This window comes from Phacochoerus africanus, chromosome 14 (genome assembly GCF_016906955.1).
Source record: "Phacochoerus africanus isolate WHEZ1 chromosome 14, ROS_Pafr_v1, whole genome shotgun sequence".
NCBI classification, from domain to species: Eukaryota; Metazoa; Chordata; class Mammalia; order Artiodactyla; family Suidae; genus Phacochoerus; species Phacochoerus africanus.
The window spans coordinates 27,533,280-27,554,373 of record NC_062557.1 but is presented as its reverse complement, the minus strand read 5'-3'; the positions used below and the strand labels follow the sequence as shown (position 1 = coordinate 27,554,373).

Genomic DNA, 21,094 nt, shown 5'->3' with positions numbered 1-21,094 from the left:
ACTTGGTTCCCTCAAGCCAGTTCAAGACAGTTACCACCCCTACATCCGCCTTCCATCAAGTTGGGAAGGGAAGTAGGATTATCCCTTCCTTTCAAAGGTACAACCTTGAATTTACCACCTTTGCTTTTTCACATCTCTTTGGCCAGAACTTAATCTTGTGGCTGTATCTAGCTGCAAGTGATACAATCAAGCTACTTCACATAACAATCACTTCCCATAGTTACCATTTTCTTTTCCTTTTTTTTTTTTTGTGAGAACACTTAAGATCTACCCTGTTAGCAAATTTCAAATATACAGTACAGTATTACTAACTATAGTCACAGTGCTTTATGATAGAGCTCCAGTTTGAGATTTTAAATAAATAATTTCCATCTTATCCCAGTTAAAGCAACCAAATCAATATCATAACAAATCAAAATGATTTACAGGATATCTCTTTCTTCTTTTGAGGTCATCCCAGAAAGCCAGACCCACTATCCACATAGCTTTATTTTATTTTTTTTTTGCCTTTTGTCTTTTTAGGGCCAAATCTGCGGCATATGGAGGTTCCCAGGCTAGGGGTCTAATCAGCGCTGTAGCCGCCAGCCAGATCCTTAACCCACTGAGTAAGGTGAGGGATCGAACCTGAAACCTCATGGTTGCTAGTCATATTCGTTTCTGCTGCACCATGACGAGAGCTCCTAGCTTTTCTATTTTAGAGAAGCTACAACTTCTCACACTCCCCCAGCCACTGAATTCCCTAAGATCTTCTCAAGAGCAGGAAAGGTTATCTTTTTGTTTTGTTTTGTTTTTTTGCCATTTCTAGGGCCGCTCCCACAGCATAGGGAGGTTCCTAGGCCAGAGCCACAGCAACTCGGGATCCGAGCTGAGTCTGCAACCTACACCACAGCTCACCGCAACACCAGATCCTTAATCCACTGAGCAAGGCCAGGGATCAAACCCGCAACCTCATGGTTCCTAGTCAGATTCGTTAACCACTGAGCCATGACAGGAACTCCAGGAAAAGTTATCTTTTATTTCCAGTGAATCCTCAATGCATAGTACAGTCTTGGCAACCTAGCAGATCCCTGATGGATAGCTGTTGACTGGTTCAGTGCCAAGCATGGATGGAAGACAGGAGGGACAAGAGGAACAGATAAAGAGTGTGTGTGTGTATGTGTGAGCTCTCAGGCTAATATAAATAATTTATATACTATTTACACTCTCAGATAAATACCTTATAAGTTATAAATGTATAAATTATAAAATTATAAATTATAACTCAGGGAGTTCCTACTGTGGCAGAGTGGGTTAAGAATCCGACTGCAGCAGCTCAGGTCAATGTGAAGGTGTGGGTTCAATCCCCAGCCCAGCGCAGTGGGTTAAAGGATCCAAAGTTGCCACAGCTGCGGCGTGAGGCACAACTGTGGCTTGGATTCAGTCCCTGGCCCAGGAACTTCCATGTGCCATGGGTACAGCCATAAAAGTTTTAAATTAATTAATTAATTTATTATAGCTCAGGTAGGCCAGAGTAGGTGAAAAGGAAAAAAAAAAAAATACAAAGCAACACGACAAGACAAAGTCATCTCAGAGACTCCTTCCTTGCGATGAAACATTTTAATCTGATGGTAGCACATAACACTGTACAGGGAGCACTCACAGCTCCAAGAGTTTCCCTCCAGATGAAAAGGAAGTTCTCAGAAATAACTCGATTTGCTAGAGCCTGGTCCCCTGCCCGTGGGAGAGAGGAGAAATGGAATGGGACAAGCACTGCGGTCTGCTTTCATGTCACTCGTAGATCCAGGCCTGAGCACAGCTCTTGTAATCTACCAGTTCCTCAGGGTGAAACCACAAGCCAATCTCTTTCTCTGCGCTCTCCACAGAGTCACTGCCATGGATGATGTTTCTGGATGGACAAAGAGAGGGCCGAAATTACCAAGACCAGAAGGACTAAACTGCCCAGACGCTCACCTCATTCCCACTGCTAGAAAGCCAACAATCACTGGAGTAGGAAAAAAACAAAGCTCCATGTACATTATTCCATGTCAAAAGCAAAAAGCCCATGACTACCAGGGAATTAGGAAATGCGCTCCCCACCTCCATCCCTCCTAGCAACACTGATGCAAGCAGTGGCAGCCTTCAGGAAGGACTCTGGCCAGCAAAGTCCACTGCACCAGGTTCTGCTCTCACAGCAGAGGGGCAACCAGTGATGTTGATGACCAAGCAGAGAGCCTGCCAAGCCAAACACCAGTTTAAGATGGAAAAAAACCTGATTCCAAATTGATCAGTATATGGTATCATGTGCATCCCCAGTTTCAGAAACAAAATTCTTATGGCACCTAACTTGGAATTTATTTAGCAAAGGGTAAAGTGCACCAACTCCCACCTGCCGACTTGGATGCAGAAGTCCCCTCGGATGGTCCCAGGCTTGGAATCTGCAGGGTTGGTCTCCCCAAGCATCACTCGACCTGTCTTCACAACATTCAGCCCTTCCCAGACCTCCAAGGACAAAAGAAGATATGGTCAAGGAAGAAAACCAATCTCAGTGGAAACTTAATTCAAGAAAAAAAAGAAAAAGATTCATTCATTTATGGAGCATTGACGTGTTCCAGCACTGAAAATACTGGTTTCCCTGCCCTTTCTACAATCCATTATATATATATATATTTTTAGGGCCGCACCCACAGCATATGGAGATTCCCAGGCTAGGGGTCTAATCAGAGCTATACCTGCCGGCCTATACCAGAGCCACAGCAACGCAGGATCCACGCTGCATCTGTGACCTACACCACAGTTCACGGCAACGCTGGATCCTTAACCCACTGAGCAAGGTCAGGAATCGAACCTGTGTCCTCATGGATGCTAGTAAGATTCCTTAACCCCTGAGCCATGATGGGAACTCCTCTACAATCCATTCTTGATAAATCTTTTTGGCCAAAACCGCAGCACACAGAAGTTTCCGGTCCAGTGATAGAACCCATTCCTCCACAGTGACCCATGCTGCTACAATCACATTTTTTTTTTTTTCCTTTTTATGGCCATGCCTGCAGCACGTGGAAGTTCCCAGGCTAAAGGGTGCGTCAGAGCTGCAGCTGCCAGCCTATGCCACAGCCACAGCAATGCTGGACCTGAATCACAACTGTGACCTACACTGCATCTTACAGCAATGCCAGATACTTAATCCACTGAACAAGGCTAGCATCCTCAAGGACACTATGCCAGGTTCTTAACCCACTGAGCCACAACAGGAACTCCTGCAGCTGAATTCTTAACCCACTGCACCATGGTGAGAACTTCCCAGAGTGGGCCTTACACCAAGTGTAGGAGTTAACATCATGGCACAGTGAGTTAAGAATTTGACTGCAGGAGTTCCCGTGGTGGCACAGCAGAAACGAATCCAACTAGTATCCATGAGGTTGTGGGTTGGATCCCTGGCCTCGCTCAGTGAGTTAAGGGTCCAGCATTGCCATGACCTGTGGCGTAGGTTGCAGACATGGCTTGGATCCAGTGTTGCTGTGGCTGTGGCGTAGGCCAGCAGCTGTAGCTCCAGTTTAACCCCTAGCCTGGGAACTTCCATATGCCTTGACCCTAAAAAGCAAAGAAAAAAAAAAAAAAGAATGTGACTGCAGCATTTCAGGTTGCTGCGAAGGCGCTGGTTCAGTCCCCAGCCTGGGCAGTGGATTAAAGGATCCAGCATTGCCACAGCTGCGGCTTAGGTAGCAGTTGCAGCTCAGATTCAATCCCTGCCTGGGAGCCTCCGTATGCCACAGGTGCAGCCATAAAAATAGGAAAAAATAAAATAAAATAAAAAATTAAAAAATAAAACACCAAAATGTAAAATACTTCCCATAGCTTCCTAGTCCTACATGATCTGGCCTCTTTGCCTGTGCCTCTGAACCCATCGATGAGAGTTTTATGCGTAAAAGGGAACCCAACCTTCCTTTTTACCTGCCAGGCTTCCACTACTCCAAACTTCTTTCTTTCTTTCTTTTTTTTTTTGTCTTTTTGCTATTTCTTGGGCCACTCCCGCGGCATACGGAGGTTCCCAGGCTAGGGGTCTAATCGGAGCTGTAGCCACTGGCCTACGCCACAGCCACAGCAACTTGGGGATCCGAGCTGCGTCTGCGACCTACACCACAGCTCACGGCAACGCCGGATCGTCAACCTACTGAGCGAGGGTAGGGATCGAACCTGCAACCTCATGGTTTCTAGTCGGATTCGTTAACCACTGAGCCACGACGGGAACTTCCCCAAACTTCTTTCTGTACTTCAAAAACTCCCCCACCCCAGGTCCCTTGCACATGCTATTTTCATGGCTGAGACTGCTCTTCACTGTGAAATGTGTGCAAGGCTGGCTCCTTATCATTAAGATCTCAGCATAAAAATCACATTGCTTGACCACCAAATCTAAAGTGGTCACTTGCTATCACAATATCCTATTTCATTCATCCTATTTCAGCTATCACTAATCATTAGCAGATATGTATATTAGGTTTCTTTATGATCTGCCCATCCTCCCTGTTCAAGAAATGTAGGCAAGGAAAGCTATGAAAACCATTACCTATTTTGTCTCATTCTTGACTGTGTCCCTAAGGTCTAGAAATGAGGCTGGCACAAAGATGACAACCAATACATACTCAGAGAAGAATCACTGCTTTAAACAAGAAACCGTCTCCCTGCCCTCCAGGAGCTTACAATCAGGCAGATTTCTTCTGATCTCTCTGGATGTGAGTCTTCAGTTCCCCAAGCAAATGTATTTTGTCTTTGGTGACTCAGAGAGCTGACTCACATCCTAAATGTCCAACGCCCCAGCCTCCGTATCCTCTGGCATCAGAAGCAGGAATCGCAACATTCCCTCTTCCCTCCCAACTGAGTCATTCACGCCAGCATCCCACACATGTCCACTCACCATGGCAACCACTGGCCCTGAATGCATGTACGTCACCAGGCCAGCAAAAAAGGGACGGTCCTTCAGGTCAATGTAATGCTCCTTGAGAAGGTCTTCGGAAGCCTATTCCGCAGGATAGAGAATGAGAATTGTAATTATTTCCCACTTACCCGTCCTGCTGTTTGAAATGTGAGCTCTTAGCTCACTTGTTCTGTTACAACCCAACTCTTGACTTTACTACAGGGAAGGAGTGACAGTTACTAAAAGTGCTTCAGCTTTATACCAGTTTTCCCCTTACCAGCCTGGATTGATCAGGATAAATTTATAGAACATTAGAACTGAATCCAGCCATGGAATTTTTTTTTTTTTTTTTGGCCACACCCTCGGCATGTGCAAGCTCCTGGGCCAGGGATTGAACTCACGTCTCAACGGCTGCAATCTGAGCCACATCAGTGGCAACGCCAGATCCTTAACCCACTGTGCCCCCAAGGAGCTCCATTTCTCTTCACATTTATTTAGAGAATAAAGGCCTGGTGAGGAGATTACGCAGTTCCCACAGTTCCCTACCAACCACCCAAAAGTACATGACATCTGGCAGTAAGTAATTTGACGTAAGAGGGAATTACAATCTTTCATGTCAAAAGGCTGGTGTTTGGGAACAAATCAAGTTAACGAGAGAGCAAACCACCTGCTCAGCAAGGCCGGCTCGACTCTTCTGTGTTCTCTCATCCCCACCGCAGACATACGTGTTAAGGGTCTAATGAGGTCCATTAGTTTTCCCAGTTCTGTGGGGCTGCAGCGCATGGCACATCACACACCTCGGTAATACACACAAATGTGGGAGGGTTGCTGCCGAAAGGCACAGCCTGAACATCCTATCATTCAGCCCCCATTTGAGTGTCAATTGCCAAATGACACAGCGAAGGGATCACTCTGTGTCAGCCTTCACCCTGACCCATCCCCTTCAATCCAAATGGCAGACCTGCAAGGGGTAGTCTCCTCACACACACTGATGACCCTCCCTTACCACAGTACTCTCTTTTTTTTTTTTTTTTTTTAAGGGCCACAGCCTATGGAAGTTTCTAGGCTAGGGATTGAATTAGAGCTGTGGCTGCCAGCCTACGCCACAGCCATAGCCACACCAGATCCAAGCCACGTCTTTGACCTACCCCACAGCTCCCGGCAATGCCAAATCCTTAACCCACTGAGCAAGACCAGGGATCGAACTCACGTCCTCGTGGATACTAGTAGGGTTCGTGACTGCTGAGCCGAGCCAGGACAGAAATGCCAGAATACTCTTTTCATTCTGCTAATTGGTTCTGATGACCTTTACTCTGCAAAACAGATCAGAGGCTTTTGGGGGAGGTGGGGAGAGGCGTGGACTGGGCTCAGGATTTCCCTCACTTTGCTCCACATCAGATTTACATAACCCTGTAGGCTCATGGCAACTATCCCTCCTCCTTGGTGGAGAATTTCACCAAGTCCATGTCCTTGACAGGAAACTCAGTATAAAGGTCAAAATGTATGCTCTTAGGGGTCAAGAGACCCCGCTGCAGAGTTCCTGTTGTGGCTCAGCGGGTTAAGAACTGGACTTGTATCCATGAGGATGTAGGTCAGACCCCAGGCCTCGCCCAGAGGGGTAAGGATCTGGTGTTGCCAAAAGCTATAGTGTAGATTGCGGATGTGTCTGAGATCCCGAATTGCTGTGGCTGTGGCATAGGCCAGCAGCTGCAGCTCTGATGGATCCCACCCTGGAAACTTACATATGCTGCAGGTGAGGCCAGAAAAAGAAAAGGAAAAAAAAAAAAATCCCAGCTGCATCATGGACTAGGTAGCCACACATTACTCACTCTCTCTAAGCCTCAGCTTCCTCATCACCAACGACCATGGACATAGGAGTAAGTATCTCTCTGGGTTGTCATGAGAGCTGGATGAGAAAACACATGTGCCCAGCACATGGCAAATACTTGATCAACAATACTCTGGGGAATTCCCGTTGTGGCTTAGTGGAAACAGAATCCAACTAGTATCCATGAGGACACAGGTTCGATCCCTGGCTTCGCTCAATGGGTTAAGGATCCGGTGTTGCCGTGAGCTCTGGTGTAGGTCACAGATGTGGCTCAGATCCCTAGTTGCTGTGGTATAGGCCAGTGGCTGCAACTCTGATTCAACCCTAGCCTGGGAACCTCCTTATGCCATGGGTGTGGCCCTAAAAAGACAAAATAAAATAAAATAAACCAATGGGACCCCATCAAACTTAAAAAAAAAGTTTCCTTCCTGGCTCAGTGGTTAATGACACCGACTAGGAACCATGAGGATGTGGGTTCGATTCCTGGCCTCGCTCAGTGGGTTAAGGATCTGGCACTGCTGTGAGTGTAGTTCAAAGACACAGCTCAGATCCTGTGTTGCTGTGGCTGTGGTGTAGGTTGGCAGCTATAGCTCCAATTCGACCCCTAGCCTGGGAATTTCCACATGAAAAGCAAAAAAATATTAAAAAATAAAAAATAAACTTTAAGAAAAAAAATACTTCTGACTTCACTTTACCTTCAAATCTGATATACGAACGAACTCTCTAGAAAGCACTGCTTGTCCAATACCTGACTCTAATCATTCCATCGTGCTTTCCCCTCAACATTAACATCAGTCTACTTCCTTTTGTATTAACACAGTTTTTCTAAAACATCACATAGGAAATAGGTTCGAATCAAACTAAATTTGGAGTTCCCGTTGTGGCACAGCAGAAACGAATCTGACTAGGAACCATGAGGTTGCAGGTGCGATCCCTGGCCTCACTCAGTGGGTTAAGGATCTGGCATTGATGGGAGCTGTGGTGTAGGTCACAGAAGTGGCTCAGACCTGGCATTGCTGTGGCTGTGGCACAGGCTGGCAGCTGTAGCTCTAATTGGACCCCTAGCCTGGGAACCTCCCTATGCCTCGAGGGCAGCCCTAAAAAGCAAAAAAAAAAAAAAAAAATCCACACTAAATTTAAAATGCACTACGGAAGTTCCTACTGTGGTGAAGTGGAATCAACAGTGTCTCCAAAGCAGCAGGGATGTGAGTTCGAACCCCAGCTCAGCAAGTGATAAGAATCCAGCATTACCACAAGCTGCAGCATAGGTCACAGATGCAGCTTGGATCCAGCGTTGCTGTGGCTGTGGCACAGGCCCCAGCTACAGTTCTGATTCAACCCCTAGCCCAAGAACTTCCATATGCCACAGGTGCAGCCACAAAAAAAGTAAAGTAATATGCACTAGGAAAGTCCAACGTTAACTTCTAATAGGAAAAAAGGTGATCTCCTAATTTATTTGCTTTGGAAGTTTAAATTCTCATTTGCCAGGTCTCTTTGACCAGGAGTTCTTGGCCAACCAACCCTTTGCATTTTTTTTTTTTTTTACACCACACCTATGGCATATAGATGTTCCCAGGCTAGGGGTTGAATCAGAGCTGTAGCCACCAGCCTACACCACAGTCACAGCAACGCCAGACTGGAGCCATGTATGTGACCTTCACCACAGCTCCTGGCAATGCTACATCCTTAACCCACTGAGCGAGGCCGGGGATCGAACCAGCATCCTAGTCAGGTTGGTTGGTAACCCGCTGAGCCACAATAGGAACTCCCCCCCCGCCCCCCCCCCGCCTTTTTTTTTTTTTTTTTTTGCTGTGCCCAAGTCATACAAAAGTTCCTGGGCCAGGGATCGAACCAGTACCACAGTGTGACCTGAGCCACAGCAGTGATAATGCCAGCTCCTTAACCCGCTGCACCGCCAAGGAACACCAATCCTTTGCCTTTTTTGAAATATTGCTTTGTAGGTGTCTTGCAAGTGTGTCTGCTCTTTGCTGTTTCAGGTGGGCCTCCCCAAGGGCAAAACCACAACTTCCCCCTAAATGCCCTGATCGTGCTAAACCCGAGGTGGGTGATAAATAAAGGTGGAATGATTTCTTTGCTGAAAAACAACCCGCCTCAAATGAGGGGGAAAGTTCTCTAAAATTATCTGCTCAGGAAGCTCAAGACAGGGAGCTCAAACACGCTCAGGGCTTTGAATCAGAGATCACAGTGCTGGAGTTCCCTGGTGTCCCAGCACTGTCACTGCTGTGGCATGGGTTCTATCCCTGGCCTGGGAACGTCCACACGCCACAGACATGGCCAAAAAAACCGAGAGAGATAGAGAGAGAGGGCACAGTGCTGCAGTAATACGTGGAACTCTGCATTGCTGAGAAAAAAGGGAGGCTATTTCCAATAGTCCCAAATAATTGCTTTTGTTCTAAGACTCAGCAGAGAAAGCAGGTCACCAAGGAGTTTCCAGGTTTCAGGACATTTGTGTTCACTCTAAATGGAGAAATCTAAAAAGGAGGGGAGTGGAGTTCCCATCGTGGTACAGTAGAAACGAATCTGACTAGGAACCAGGAGGTTGCACGTTCGATCCCTGGCCTCGCTCCATGGGTTAAGGATCCGGCGTTGCTGTGAGCCGTGGTGTAGGTCGCAGATGTGGCTTGGATCTGGCGTTGCTGTGGCTCTGGCGTAGGCCGGCAGCTGTAGCTCCCATTGGACCCCTAGCCTGGGAAGTTCCATATGCCTCGGGTGTGGCCCTAAAAAAAAGACAAAAAAAGACCAAAAATAAATAAATAAATAAATAAATAAATATAAAAATAAAAAGGAAGGGAGGGAAGAGATGGAGAGGCTCACCTATGAGGCTCCCCTGTACTATGAAATAACAGACATAGTGAGAATGAAGTCCACTTGCCTGCATGAATTTCATGGCAACGAGGCGGAATCCCTTCTGCTCAAAACGCTTGATGATCTCGCCCACGAGGCCGCGCTGGACCCCATCGGGCTTGATGGCAATGAAGGTGCGCTCGCTGCTGGCCATGGTCCTGGGGAGAGACAGGTGAAGGGATGAGAGCACCCTGGATATCCTGCTTACATCATTATCCGCCTCAAGCGGATTACCCCATAAAACTGGTTTAAGGCTGTCACGTCAACGCCAGCACTCTGCTGAAAACCTAATTCCGCCTCCGTCCTCTCATCTATGAACTAATGTACCAAAGTGAAGAAGGGGCTATAATTTCTATCCCATTTGACTTAATAAGCTTCTATGAAGCTGGTGAAGGAGGTAATCCAGAGGACACGGCTGCCAGGTCGCCCATGAGCTGGACCTCCAGGCAAGTGAAGGTTTCTCACCCCCTCCCCGACCTGGGAATATATACTCTGTACACGGTTCCCACAGTGGGAGCCGTTCCAAGGATGCAGCCTTAAGAGAGTCAGGTGTTGCTAAGATGAGATCATCTGGACTGAATATGTGACTAAACCCAGTTAAGGCCTCCACAGAAAGTTTGATTCCTTTTTTTTTTTTTGTCTTTTTGCCTTTTTCCAGGGCCACTCCCATGGTATACGGAAGTTCCCAGGCTAGGGGTCTAATGGGAGCTGTAGCTGCTGGCCTACATCAGAGCCACAGCAACGCGGGATCCGAGCCGCGTCTGCGACCTACCCCACAGCTCACCGCCACACTGGATCCTTAACCCACAGAGCGAGGCCAGGGATCGAACCCGCAACCTCACGGTTCCTAGTCGGATTCGTTAACTACTGTGCCACGACGGGAACTCCGAAAGTTTAAGATTCTTGATAGGTGGGTATGATGACCTACTTACCCCACAGCTGGCCAAGACAAGCCTGACACGTATATTCCCTTACTTATTAAAAGTGCCACCTTCCGGAGTTCCTGTCGTGGCACAGAGGAAACGAATCTGACTAGGAACCATGAGGTTGGAGGTTCAATCCCTGGCCTTGCTCAGTGGGTTAAGGACCTGGCATTGCCATGAGCTGTGGTGTAGGTCACAGATGGGATTCAGATCCTGAAAATGCCGTGGCTGTGGTGTAGGCCGGCGGCTACAGCTCTGATTTGACCCCTAGCCTGGGAACCTCCATGTGCTGCAGGTGTGGCCCTAAAAAGCCAAAAAATAAATTAAAAATAAATTAAAATGAAAAATGTCACCTTCCGATCTGGAGTGGTCTGCCTCTTTCTTTGGGCTCTCCTTGCCCTTCATGTGCAGGGGCCAGTTTGTGCACACTTGGTGAGCCAGCCAGGAGCCTGAAGAAACAGGCCTTGGGAGTTCCCGTCGTGGCACAGTGGTTAACGAATCCGACCAGGAACCATGAGGTTGCAGGTTCGATTCCTGCCCTTGCTCAGTGGGTTAACGATCCGGTGTTGCTGTGAGCTGTGGTGTAGGTCGCAGATGCGGCTCGGATCCTGCGTTGCTGCGGCTCTGGTGTAGGCCGGCGGCTACAGCTCTGATTCAACCCCCAGCCTGGAAACCTCCATATGCTGCAGGAGCAGCCCTAGAAAAGGCAAAAAGACAAAAAAAAAAAAAAGAAAAGAAAAAAGAAAAAAAGAAAAGAAAAGAAACTGGCCTTGGGAAAGGGTCCTCCCTGGGTGAGAGCCCAAGTTGACCATCGACCTCTACGTGCAGAGGGGTGGCCCGTAGGTTTGATGCTTGTGGATCCCCACATGAGAACAGGGATGTCCTAAAATGCAGGCTGCTTTAATGCATTTGTTTGAGAAACTATACAGAGCAGCAAAGACGGGAAATGAATGGCTGCCAGAGTGGGTTGGCCTCTACGGTGGGCAGGCTGCTGGCCAAAGATGCACAACTAGAGGCTGAAACTCAATTAGACAGCGGGAAGGAGAACCAGAGTTAGAGAATAACGTGAAGGCGTCCACTACTCTGCCAGCCGTGGAGCTGGCGGACAAGTAGAACAGGATAATAAGTTGGAGACCTGGGAGTTCCCGTCTTGATTCAGTGGTAACAAATCAGACTAAAAACCATGAGGCGGCAGGTTCGATCCCTGGCCCCATTCAGTGGGTTAAGGATCTGGCTTTGCCACAGGCTGGGGTGTAGGCTGAAGACAGGGCTCGGATCCAGCACTGCTGTGGCTGTGGTGCAGGCCAGCAGCTCCAGCTCTGATTCAACCCCAGGCCTGGGAACTTCCATATGTTGGCGGGTGTGGCCCTAAAAAGACAAAAATAAAATAAAATAAGTTGGAAACCTGAACCTGCCACTTGGCAAAGCTAGGAGAGAACAAGCTGCAGCCGGATTAAAGTCCAAGCGCTGTGACAAAGCCTGATTAGGACACTAAGAGGCAAAATCCCTGGGAAAGTGAGGCGCACAAGGGGGAGGATGCTGTGTGATAGACAATGAAACAGGTGAAGGGCCCCATGCAGTTCAACCCCAATACAAATAAAAAGTTCAGTTACCCTAGACTTCGGATAAGAGAGACATATACCCCAAGGAGAAAAGCTGTGTTCCTCTTCTCTCCCTTGAAATTGGAACTCTTACCATGTCTTTGAAGTCTAAACACCCCAGGAGATAACTAACGAAAAGACTGCCCACAGAGACTGAAGAAAAAGGGAGAGGAGGTGTGTGTGAAAACACAGCCGGCTCTAGGAACTCCCTCACACAAAATCTAAGCCACAGCCTCCAGAGTTTATTCATCAAGGGCAAATACACTTTTTTTTTTAGTCCTCTCCACAAAGATTAGTAAAAAGCTTCTGCCACGTGAATGGATACCTGATTCAGGGCTAAGGTTTTGGAGTGAAAGCTATGGATTCTGTTTCTGTTTATATGCTCATATGTCTATGCATGTATATTACGTACAGGTAATGTTTTTCTATCTCAAGAGAGTATGGTCAAAATTAATTTGCAGAGTTCCCGTTGTGGCTCAGCAGTAACAAACCTGACTAGTAACCATGAAGATGTGGGTTCGATCCCTGACCTCGATCAGCGGGCAGGGCAAAATAAATAAATAAATAAATACAAGACAGGTATTAAACTAATTAGCCTATTTGGTATATTAAATACATGGAAAACACAGTCAAATAAAGAAGTGATGTTAGGAGTTCCCATCATGGCTCAGCAGAAATGAATCTGACTAGCATCCATGAGGACGCAGGTTCAATCCCTGGCCTCTCTCAGTGGGTTCAAGATCTGGTGTAGCCGTGAGCTATGGTGTAGGTTGCTGATGTGGCTCAGATCTGGGATTTCTGTGGCTGTGGTGTAGGTTAGCAGCTATGGCTCCGACTCAACCCCGAACCTGGGAAACTCTACATGCCACAAGTATGGCCCTAAAAAGACAAAAACAAACAAACAAAAAAAGATGTGGGTTTGATCCCTGGTCTCACTCAGTGGGTTAAGGATTGGTGTTGCCATGAGCTATGGTGTAGGTCATAGATGCGGCTCAGATCTGGCATTGGGATGGCTGTGGTATAGGCTGGCAGCTGCAGCTCCAATTCAGCCCCTAGCCTGGGAACTTCCAGATGCTGCAGGTGTGGCCCTAAAAAGAAAGGAAAAGGGGGAAAAAAGTGATGTTAAACTTTCTTTAGGTATATTTGTATGAGATTTGTAAAAATCTGCTATGTCCTGATATAACGTTATCAGTTATAATTTTTTTAACTAATTAATTTTGGAGAGGCCGCACCCATGGCATGAGGAATTTCCCAGGCCAGGGACTGAACCTTTGCCTTGGCAGCAGATTGCCATAGATGCACACCAGTAACAATGCCAGATTCTTAATCCACTGAGCACCGGGGAACTCTCATTATAGTTTTAAAGTGGGAGTTCCCATCTTGGCTCAGGGGTTAATGAACCCAGCTAGTATCCATGAGGATTTGGGTTCGATCCCTGGCCTCGATCAGTGGGTTAATGATCCGGCACTGCCGTGAGCTGTGCTATAGGTCACAACACCAGCAGCTGTAGCTCCAATTAGACCCTTAGCCTGGGAACCTCCATAAGCCATGGGTGTGACCCTAAAAAGCAAAAAAATAAAAAATTTTTTAAAAAAAGAAGAACACTCTGATGCTTTCACAAAAATGTTCCTGCAAAAGCACTTCATCTTCAAGGAGATTTATGGAAAAATTTTGACAAGCATAGATTTCTGATAATTAAGGTCAACTTGCCTTCATGTGGGAGGAGCACTAGTGGGTTTCCCCACGGCTACCTGCACAGCCTCAGCATATGCCACAGGATAAGAGCCCAAGACCTGTCTCTGTTCTCCTTCCCCACTTCAGTAAAACAAGCTCCTTTCACTGATGACAGAACGTTAACATGTGAAGACTTGACCTTGCTGCAGGCTTTGCTGGAGCATCTGTGCACAAGAGGGTGGGTGGTGAATCCACAGAAAATTCAAGGCCCAGCCAGGCACCATGGCAAAGTTTTTGGCAGTTCTTTTGTTGAGTAAGAGCCAAGTTGTTCCAGGGCTGTAATTAAGAAGGAGCAAGCCTATCTACTCCTAGAAATGTGAAAGAGGTGCAAGCCCTTGTAGAGCTTTGGGGGGCTTAGAGGACTTTTATTCCCCACCTGGCACAGTGCCTCCATCCCTCACACCATCTGGTAAAGAGAGGGCATATGTGCAACGGGGGATCTGGGAAGCAAGCCACCTGTAAGAAGGCAAAAATACTAGTGAAGCAGATTAAAGCTCTGGGCATCTCCCAGTGGGGCTACCATTTTGAATTAGATGTACCTGTGACTCCCAAGGTATGGGCTGTGCTCTGTGGCAGAGACAGAGGAGAACATCCCTGGGAATTTGGTCCCAGCCCTGTAGGGGGCAAAAACTCAATATAACCCCACACAACAGTTTCTAGCAGTGTACCCAGCGCTCCTCCAGGTAGAGCCTCCCAAGAAGGAAGCGTACATCAGAGTAAGAACTTCCCTGTGGGAGTTCCGGTCATGATGCAGCAGAAACAAATCCGACTAGGAACCATGAGATTGTGGGTTTGATCCCTGGCCTCGCTCAGTGGGTGAAGGATCTGGTGTTGCCGTGAGCTGTGATGTGGGTTGCAGACGTGGCTCGGATCGGGCGTTGCTATGGCTGTGGTGTAGGCTGGCAGCTGTAGCTCTGACTGGACCCCTAGCCTGGGAACCTCCATATGCTGAGGGTGTGGCCCTAAAAAAAAAAAAAAAAAGACAAACAAAAACAAGAAAAAACTTCCCTTACTTTGAAGGGGTAGGTTGAGAGTATGTTCCATTGACTCACTTCAAGGCCAGGGATCGAACCGGCAACCTCATGGCTCCAACCTCCCCACTAAGAGGCATACCTATTTGCAACAGAGGAGCACCCTGCTGCCAGCCCCCTGTCTCTAGAAATGTGGATGCTCCAGGCACTATAGAGAATGTAGATCTTCCAAAGGTCTGCCCTCGTTCCTGTGTCGGCCTGTAGAGAGGGAGTGAAGGAAATTCCCACCGTGCCTGGTATATACATGCCCAGAGAGAGGAGCGCAGGGCAGCCTCCAGGGGGCTGAACTCAGAATGGTTTGGCTGGTGAGTCCTGGTCATTAACCCTTTGCACTGACAGCTGGGCTCATCTAAAGGGATTAACCCTATAGCTGGACAAGAGAAAGATGAGGGGTGAATGATCATAAGTAAGCTTTGTGGGGGCAGGATATGTAGAAAGACATTTGGGTTCACCTGCAAGAGCCTTAGGCAGTCCTCCCGGTCTTGCACATCCTGGTTTATAAGGCACTGACATCCTCTGGCAATCAGGAAGCTGCTGCCCTAGACCAGAAATGAGTCCTAGTTGGGAGTTCCCGTCATGGCTCAGTGGGAAACAAATCTGACTAGGAACCATGACGTTGTGGGTTCGATCCCTGGCCTTGCTCAGTGGGTTAAGGATCTGGTGTAGTTTGCAGACAGGGCCCGGATTCTGCGTTGCTGTGGCTCTGGCGTAGGCTGGCAGCTACAGCTCCGATTAGACCCTTAGCCTGGGAACCTCCATATGCCGCGGGAGCAGCCCTAGAAAAGGCAAAAAGACAATAAATAAATAAATAAATAAATAAATAAATAAATAAATAAATAAATAAGTAAAAAGTACTAAAAAGTAAAACCACCCTGGCCAGGTGGACTGAAGTACTGTCCCAGACTTTGATACATTTGAATGATGAACCAGTAGAACTTGTGGCCCTTTATGCCAGACGAGAGACCCCTGCCAAGATACCCAATGTCTTGGGAAACAGCTCTCTCTGTGGATCAATGGACTGTGCTGCTGAGAACACTAAGCCCCACCCCTGGGTGAGGGGGAATTACTCAGTTTCCACTGGGAGGCTGCAGTCCTGCCACAAGCTGGCCTGTTGAGATGTGCTATACCTGGAAGGGAACATGCACCTCTGAAGAGGGGAGGAGGAAGGGGTCCTGGTCTGGCACATCCCACCCCTACTCCATCTCCTCATGCCAGACAGGGCTGCCTGCCCTGGCCAACATGTATAGCATACATAACTAGGTCAAGTTCCTAGAGCTGCCAACCTCCCTCTCCTCCAGGCCAGGTGGGCACATTCGGTTTCCCACTGGAACAATCATTTAGCCACCATTTTTGTCCTCTCCTTTGGCCTGACGGGCATTATAGCACAGAGAGAAGCCCTTACTAAATTCACCCAGCAAGCCTGCAAAACCTGTCTTTACGGAACACTTTATCTTTAATGGCAAAAGCTGTCCTCCAAAGCAGGACATTATTACTGCCTGACAAAGGGATTTAGTAAATCAATGGTTCAGATGATGAGGCTCCTGGAGGAGAAAATTGTTATTATTTAGGGAATCGTCTTAATCCATGCGTCTCTTACACATGCCTCTATAATGCCGCTCTGACATCTGCCTCCACCGCAATCAGATGGCTGCCAAATGAGCCGCCTCCACCCTTTGCTGATCTCTCAGGGCACAATGCAGCTGGGGAGTGGGGATGAGGTTGTGACAGCTAGTTGCAAGGGGTGGAGTATTGGAGGAGGTCATCGAGAGAATACGTCCCCAGGCAACTAGAGGCTCCTCACCTCTGTCCTTGAAAGGTACACTCTGCCTACTGTCCCCATAGTAGGGGCTGTTCGAAGGACAAAACATAGCCTTGAGAGAGTAAAGTGTTGTTGAGACCATCTGGACTGAATAGATGACTAAACCCACTTAAAGACTCTATGCATAACTTTTAAAATTCTGGTAGGTGACAGCAGCCACCTCAAGCTCCCTTGGTCATTACAACTGCCACCTACTAATCTGGAGTGGTCTGCCTTTCTTCAGTCTCTCCTTGCCTTTGTGTACAGAAGCCAGTTTTTTGTTTTTGTTTTTGTTTTTAGGGCTGTACCCACCCTTCTAGCATACAGAAAGGCTAGAGGTAGAATCAGAGTGCAGCTGCAGGCCTACACCACAGCCACAGCCACACCGGATCCACGCTGCATCTGTGACCTACGCTGCAGCTTGTGGCAATGTGTATCCTTAACCCACTGAGTGAGGCCAGGGATCGAACCTGCATCCTTACAGACACTAGTCGGCTTCTTAAGCCACTGAGCCACAATGGGGACTAACATAAGCATCTACTGGGTACCCAATACTATGGCAGAACTGAGACAAGAAGTTTTAAGAGAAAAAGAAAAGAATATCTTTCTGGATTATCCAGATGAGGGAAACTACAGTGATAATATGTGAGTGATGTCTAAAACAAGGCAGTATGAAATACTGTAGTTTGACCTACTACCTCAGCATGCTATTAGAACAGGAAGGAGTTTTAGAGATTATTTCATTACAATCTTTTCTTTTACAAATGAGGAAACACATCTGGAGTACCAGAAGGAGGGTCACAATCCAGATTTCCCAACCCTATGCAGCTTATGCTACATCACAAGATGTAATGAATATTCTGACTAACCAATAAATGGTGGATTGTGGGAGAACTGTAGCCATGAGTAATATCTGTTGGAAGAAAGCCTAGAGACCACCTACTTCAGACTTTTCCTTTTACAGGTAAGAAGTCTCAACTCAGGACCTGCTCTGCCTCCACAAGGTGACAAAGGAGTCCCCTCACCTTGAAAGACAATCCCTATGTGGATAGCAGCACCACCTCCTGGCTCTACCTTCCTATAATTTAGTTGGCCTTTTATTACAACACCTTAACAATATATGTGAATTTTCTGTTTATTTCTCACAGGCCTGCCCCTGAATACAGAGATGATTTACTTCTGTGTCTGTCCCTAGTACCTAGTTACAGGGCCTAGTACTCAATAAGGGCAAAGAAAATATCTTAAATGATAACCGCCCTGCACCTCCAAGAAAAAGAGACAAGGCCCAAGAACTGGCGGAGAACTCCTAATAGAAGCTACAGCAAGCATGAATTCCCTAGGAGAACATGGGGCTCAAGAGCCACAAACAACAGTCCCTATACGTGTTCTCCACACCCACTCTTGATACATATCTGTCATTCATTCAGTAAGCACTGAGCACTGCACTCGACATAAACAAATAAGGCACAACCCTTACAGTCACGGACTGATGGGAAAAGCAGCCACAGACAAAGCCGAGTCCACGTGGCGCGGGACGTGAGCTGACAGGTTTGCACCTGTCAATGGGTGCGTCCCTCCCACCCGATCCCCCTGGCCACTTCTCCGAGTGGAACTTAGCCGACCTCTTCACCTCCCCCTCCCTGGACCCCACTCTTCTCTCTTTTCTCTCAGGACCCCGAACCCTTCTCACCCCTCCGGGCACTTGGGCTTCAACTTCGTCGCCTGTCACCCGCACCGGAAACACACCCCAGCTCCTCGTGGTTCCTAGCACCCGCTCGCGCGGAACGCTTCTGCGCATAATCGGCTGCAGGAGAGCCCATTTTGCAGAACACCACTCGCCTACGCTTCCTCCCGACAGTCGGATATCGTTCAAGGGAGCAACTTCCTGAAGTTCAACTTCCGGTACGGCATTTCCCTATTCTTCTCACACGCTCCAGCCATCTTTTTTTTCCCCTTAAGATTCTGTGACTCACTTCCTTCTTTCGCGAGCAAACTGGCTTCCCGAGAGGTGGCGCTCACACTTTGCGTGAAAACTGAACTAGCGCCTGACCTAGAAGTAGTCAGTGTCCTCGTTTTACATTTGCTCATTCTTTCCAGCCTGTCAAGCAAATTATTTATTGAGTACCTTCTATGTGTCAGATATTGTTTCAGAGTCTGGGGTATAGCAGTAAACTTTCTTGGAACTTCTCGTGGGGTTGGGAATAAAGACAAACAATAAACAAATGAGCAAATTAACATGTAATATATCATAGCATGTAAATATTATTGAGAAAAAGCACAGCGGTGGGGGGGGTAGGGTAAAGGAGTACTTTAAATGTTGACTGGCGTGCTCTCTCAGGGGGTGACAGTAGAATAGACCTGCTGAAGTCAGATTACCTGAGAGCCAGTGGACATTAAGTGCTAGAAAATGCAACTGGAGAGCAGCAAGATTATGATGTGGTGGGAAGCCATTGGAGAATTTTGAGCAGGGCATGATGTCATCTGATACATTTAAAAAAAAAAATTCATTGCCTGCTGCAGGAGGAATGGCTGTGATAGAGTACAAGATAGAATCAGGAGCCTTTTCAAAAAATGTGCTGGAGCACCTATAGGCAGAAAGAAAGTAAGAATAAAGGAAGGAAGGAAAGAAAAAACCTCCCACTTTGAAAGAAAATCACTCCAGAGGGATTATAGATTTGTAAGTGTAAAACTATGTGGATAGGAGTTCCCTTGTAGCACAGCAGGTTAAGGATACAGCATTGTCACTGCAGCAGATTGGGTAGCTGCGGTGGCATGGATTTGATCCTGAGCTCAGAGAACTTCCACGTGCCCCAGGTGCAACCCCAAAACCCCCAAAACAAAACAGGTGGCAGTTCAGAGGATTACAAACCTAACTAGTATCCATGAGGATATGGGTTCAATCCCTATCCTGGCTCAGTGGGTTAAGGATCCAGCATTGCCGTGAACTGTGGTGTAGGTGATAGACGCAGCTCAGATCTGGCTTGACCTTAGCTGTGGCTGTGACTGTGGTGTAGGCCAGCAGCTGCAGCTCTGATTCAACCACAAGCGTGGGAACTTACATATGCCGAAGGTGTAGCCCTAAAAAGCAAAAAAAAAAAAAAAAAAAAAAACTATGCCTGCCATTTCAGTAAACAAAGAATATGGCCTGTCATCAAGCCATCAGCCACTGCAGCCTCCCCAAAAGTGCACCCTGAAGAGAAAAATAGGATACTGGCCCAGATAAAGATGCATATCGAAGGAATAATTTCTTTCTTTCTTCTTTTTTTTTTTTTTTTTTTTTTTGGTTAGTGTCACACCTGCAGCATATGGAAGTTCCCAGGCTACGAGTCAAATCAGAGATGCAGCTGCTGGCCTAAGCCACAGCCACAGCAACTTGGGATCCAAGCTGAGTCTGTCTTCAACCTACATGACAGCTCTCGGCAACGTCAGATCCTTAACCCCTTAAGTAAGGCCAGGGATCAAAACTGCTTACTCATGGTTTCTAGTCAGGTTCATTACTGCTGAGCCACAACAGGAAATCCTCAAAGGAATAATTTCAATGAGCATTTTGGTTGTTGTTTTCTCAATGCAAATGCATCTATGTTTTGAAATTAGCAATAATCTTTTGATGTTCCACTAACTTTTTTTTCAGCCATGCTCAGGGCATGTTGAGGTTCCTAGGCCAGGGATGGAGCCCAAGCCACAGTAGCAACTTGAGCCACTGCAATGGTAATGCTGGATCCTTAATCTACTGTGCCGCAAGGGAACTCTACTAACATGTTTTATGGTTTATTTGTTTGTTTTCTCAGTAAAATCTGAATATCCTGACTTCTTTCTTACTTCTTCGGAACAGTTCCTTAGAGCTATCTGAGAGTCTGTCTCCCAAGCTATAGTCATAGAAAGGTCACCAAATAAAACATAATTCACAACTTTTAGGTTGTGCTTTTTTTTTTTCAATGAACCTACAAAAAGTTTAGAAAAAGAAAACATGGTGAAAAAAATCTTCAGGTGTTCCTGCTGTGGTGCAGTGGGTTAAAGGATCTGGTGTTGCCATGGCTGTGGCTTGGATTAACTTCCTGGCCCAAGAACTTCCATATGCCCAAGGTGCGGCCAAAAAAAAAATTCTTCAAGACCAAGGGGTAGGCAAGTTTTTAGACTTGCCACCTAAAGCAAAATCCATAAAAGGAAAACTTTGATAAGTTGGATCTTATCAAAATTAAAATCTTTGGCTCTTCAAAAGACCCCAAGAAGAGGATTAAAAAAAAATAAGCTGCAGGGTAGAAGAAAATATTTGCAGACTGCATGTCCAACACAGCCCCGGTATCGAGACTATATAGAGAATTCTTATAACTCAACTGTAAAGAAAAAAATCCAAATAGAGAATGAGCAAAGAGTTCCCATTGTGGCTTGGTGGTTAACGAACCTGACTAGTATCCATGAGGACTCC

The 21,094-nt window shown here is 47.0% G+C and overlaps 1 protein-coding gene across 3 annotated transcripts; it reads right to left on the bottom strand.

Annotated features, from left to right (window-relative positions):
• Positions 1-1,577: 1,577 nt before the first annotated feature.
• On the bottom strand, positions 1,578-18,466 carry NME1 (NME/NM23 nucleoside diphosphate kinase 1). 3 transcript variants are annotated; one of them, XM_047757565.1, is made up of 6 exons: positions 18,359-18,466; positions 15,323-15,409; positions 9,610-9,739; positions 4,889-4,990; positions 2,366-2,478; positions 1,578-1,885 (listed from the first exon to the last, which is right to left on the bottom strand). In XM_047757565.1, the coding sequence occupies exons 3-6, from the start codon at positions 9,733-9,735 to the stop codon at positions 1,768-1,770; spliced, it is 459 nt and encodes a 152-aa protein (XP_047613521.1). In that variant the 5' UTR covers positions 9,736-9,739; positions 15,323-15,409; positions 18,359-18,466; the 3' UTR covers positions 1,578-1,767. The 3 variants fall into 3 exon arrangements, with proteins under 3 accessions (XP_047613521.1, XP_047613520.1, XP_047613522.1); XM_047757564.1 differs by lacking the exon at positions 15,323-15,409 and having other exon boundaries at positions 18,359-18,464; XM_047757566.1 differs by lacking the exons at positions 15,323-15,409; positions 18,359-18,466 and adding an exon at positions 10,858-10,974.
• Between the last annotated feature and the right edge of the window lie 2,628 nt (positions 18,467-21,094).

Excerpts from the sequence above, each read along its gene's own strand:
- NME1 (XM_047757565.1), bottom strand. The coding sequence starts at position 9,735 with ATGGCCAGCAGCGAGCGCACCTTCATTGCCATCAAGCCCGATGGGGTC. Across the intron at positions 2,479-4,888 it reads CAGGGCCAGTGGTTGCCATG|GTCTGGGAAGGGCTGAATGT; the intron begins GTGAGTGGACAT and ends TTGTCCTTGGAG. Across the intron at positions 1,886-2,365 it reads TTCTGCATCCAAGTCGGCAG|AAACATCATCCATGGCAGTG; the intron begins GTGGGAGTTGGT and ends TTGTCCATCCAG.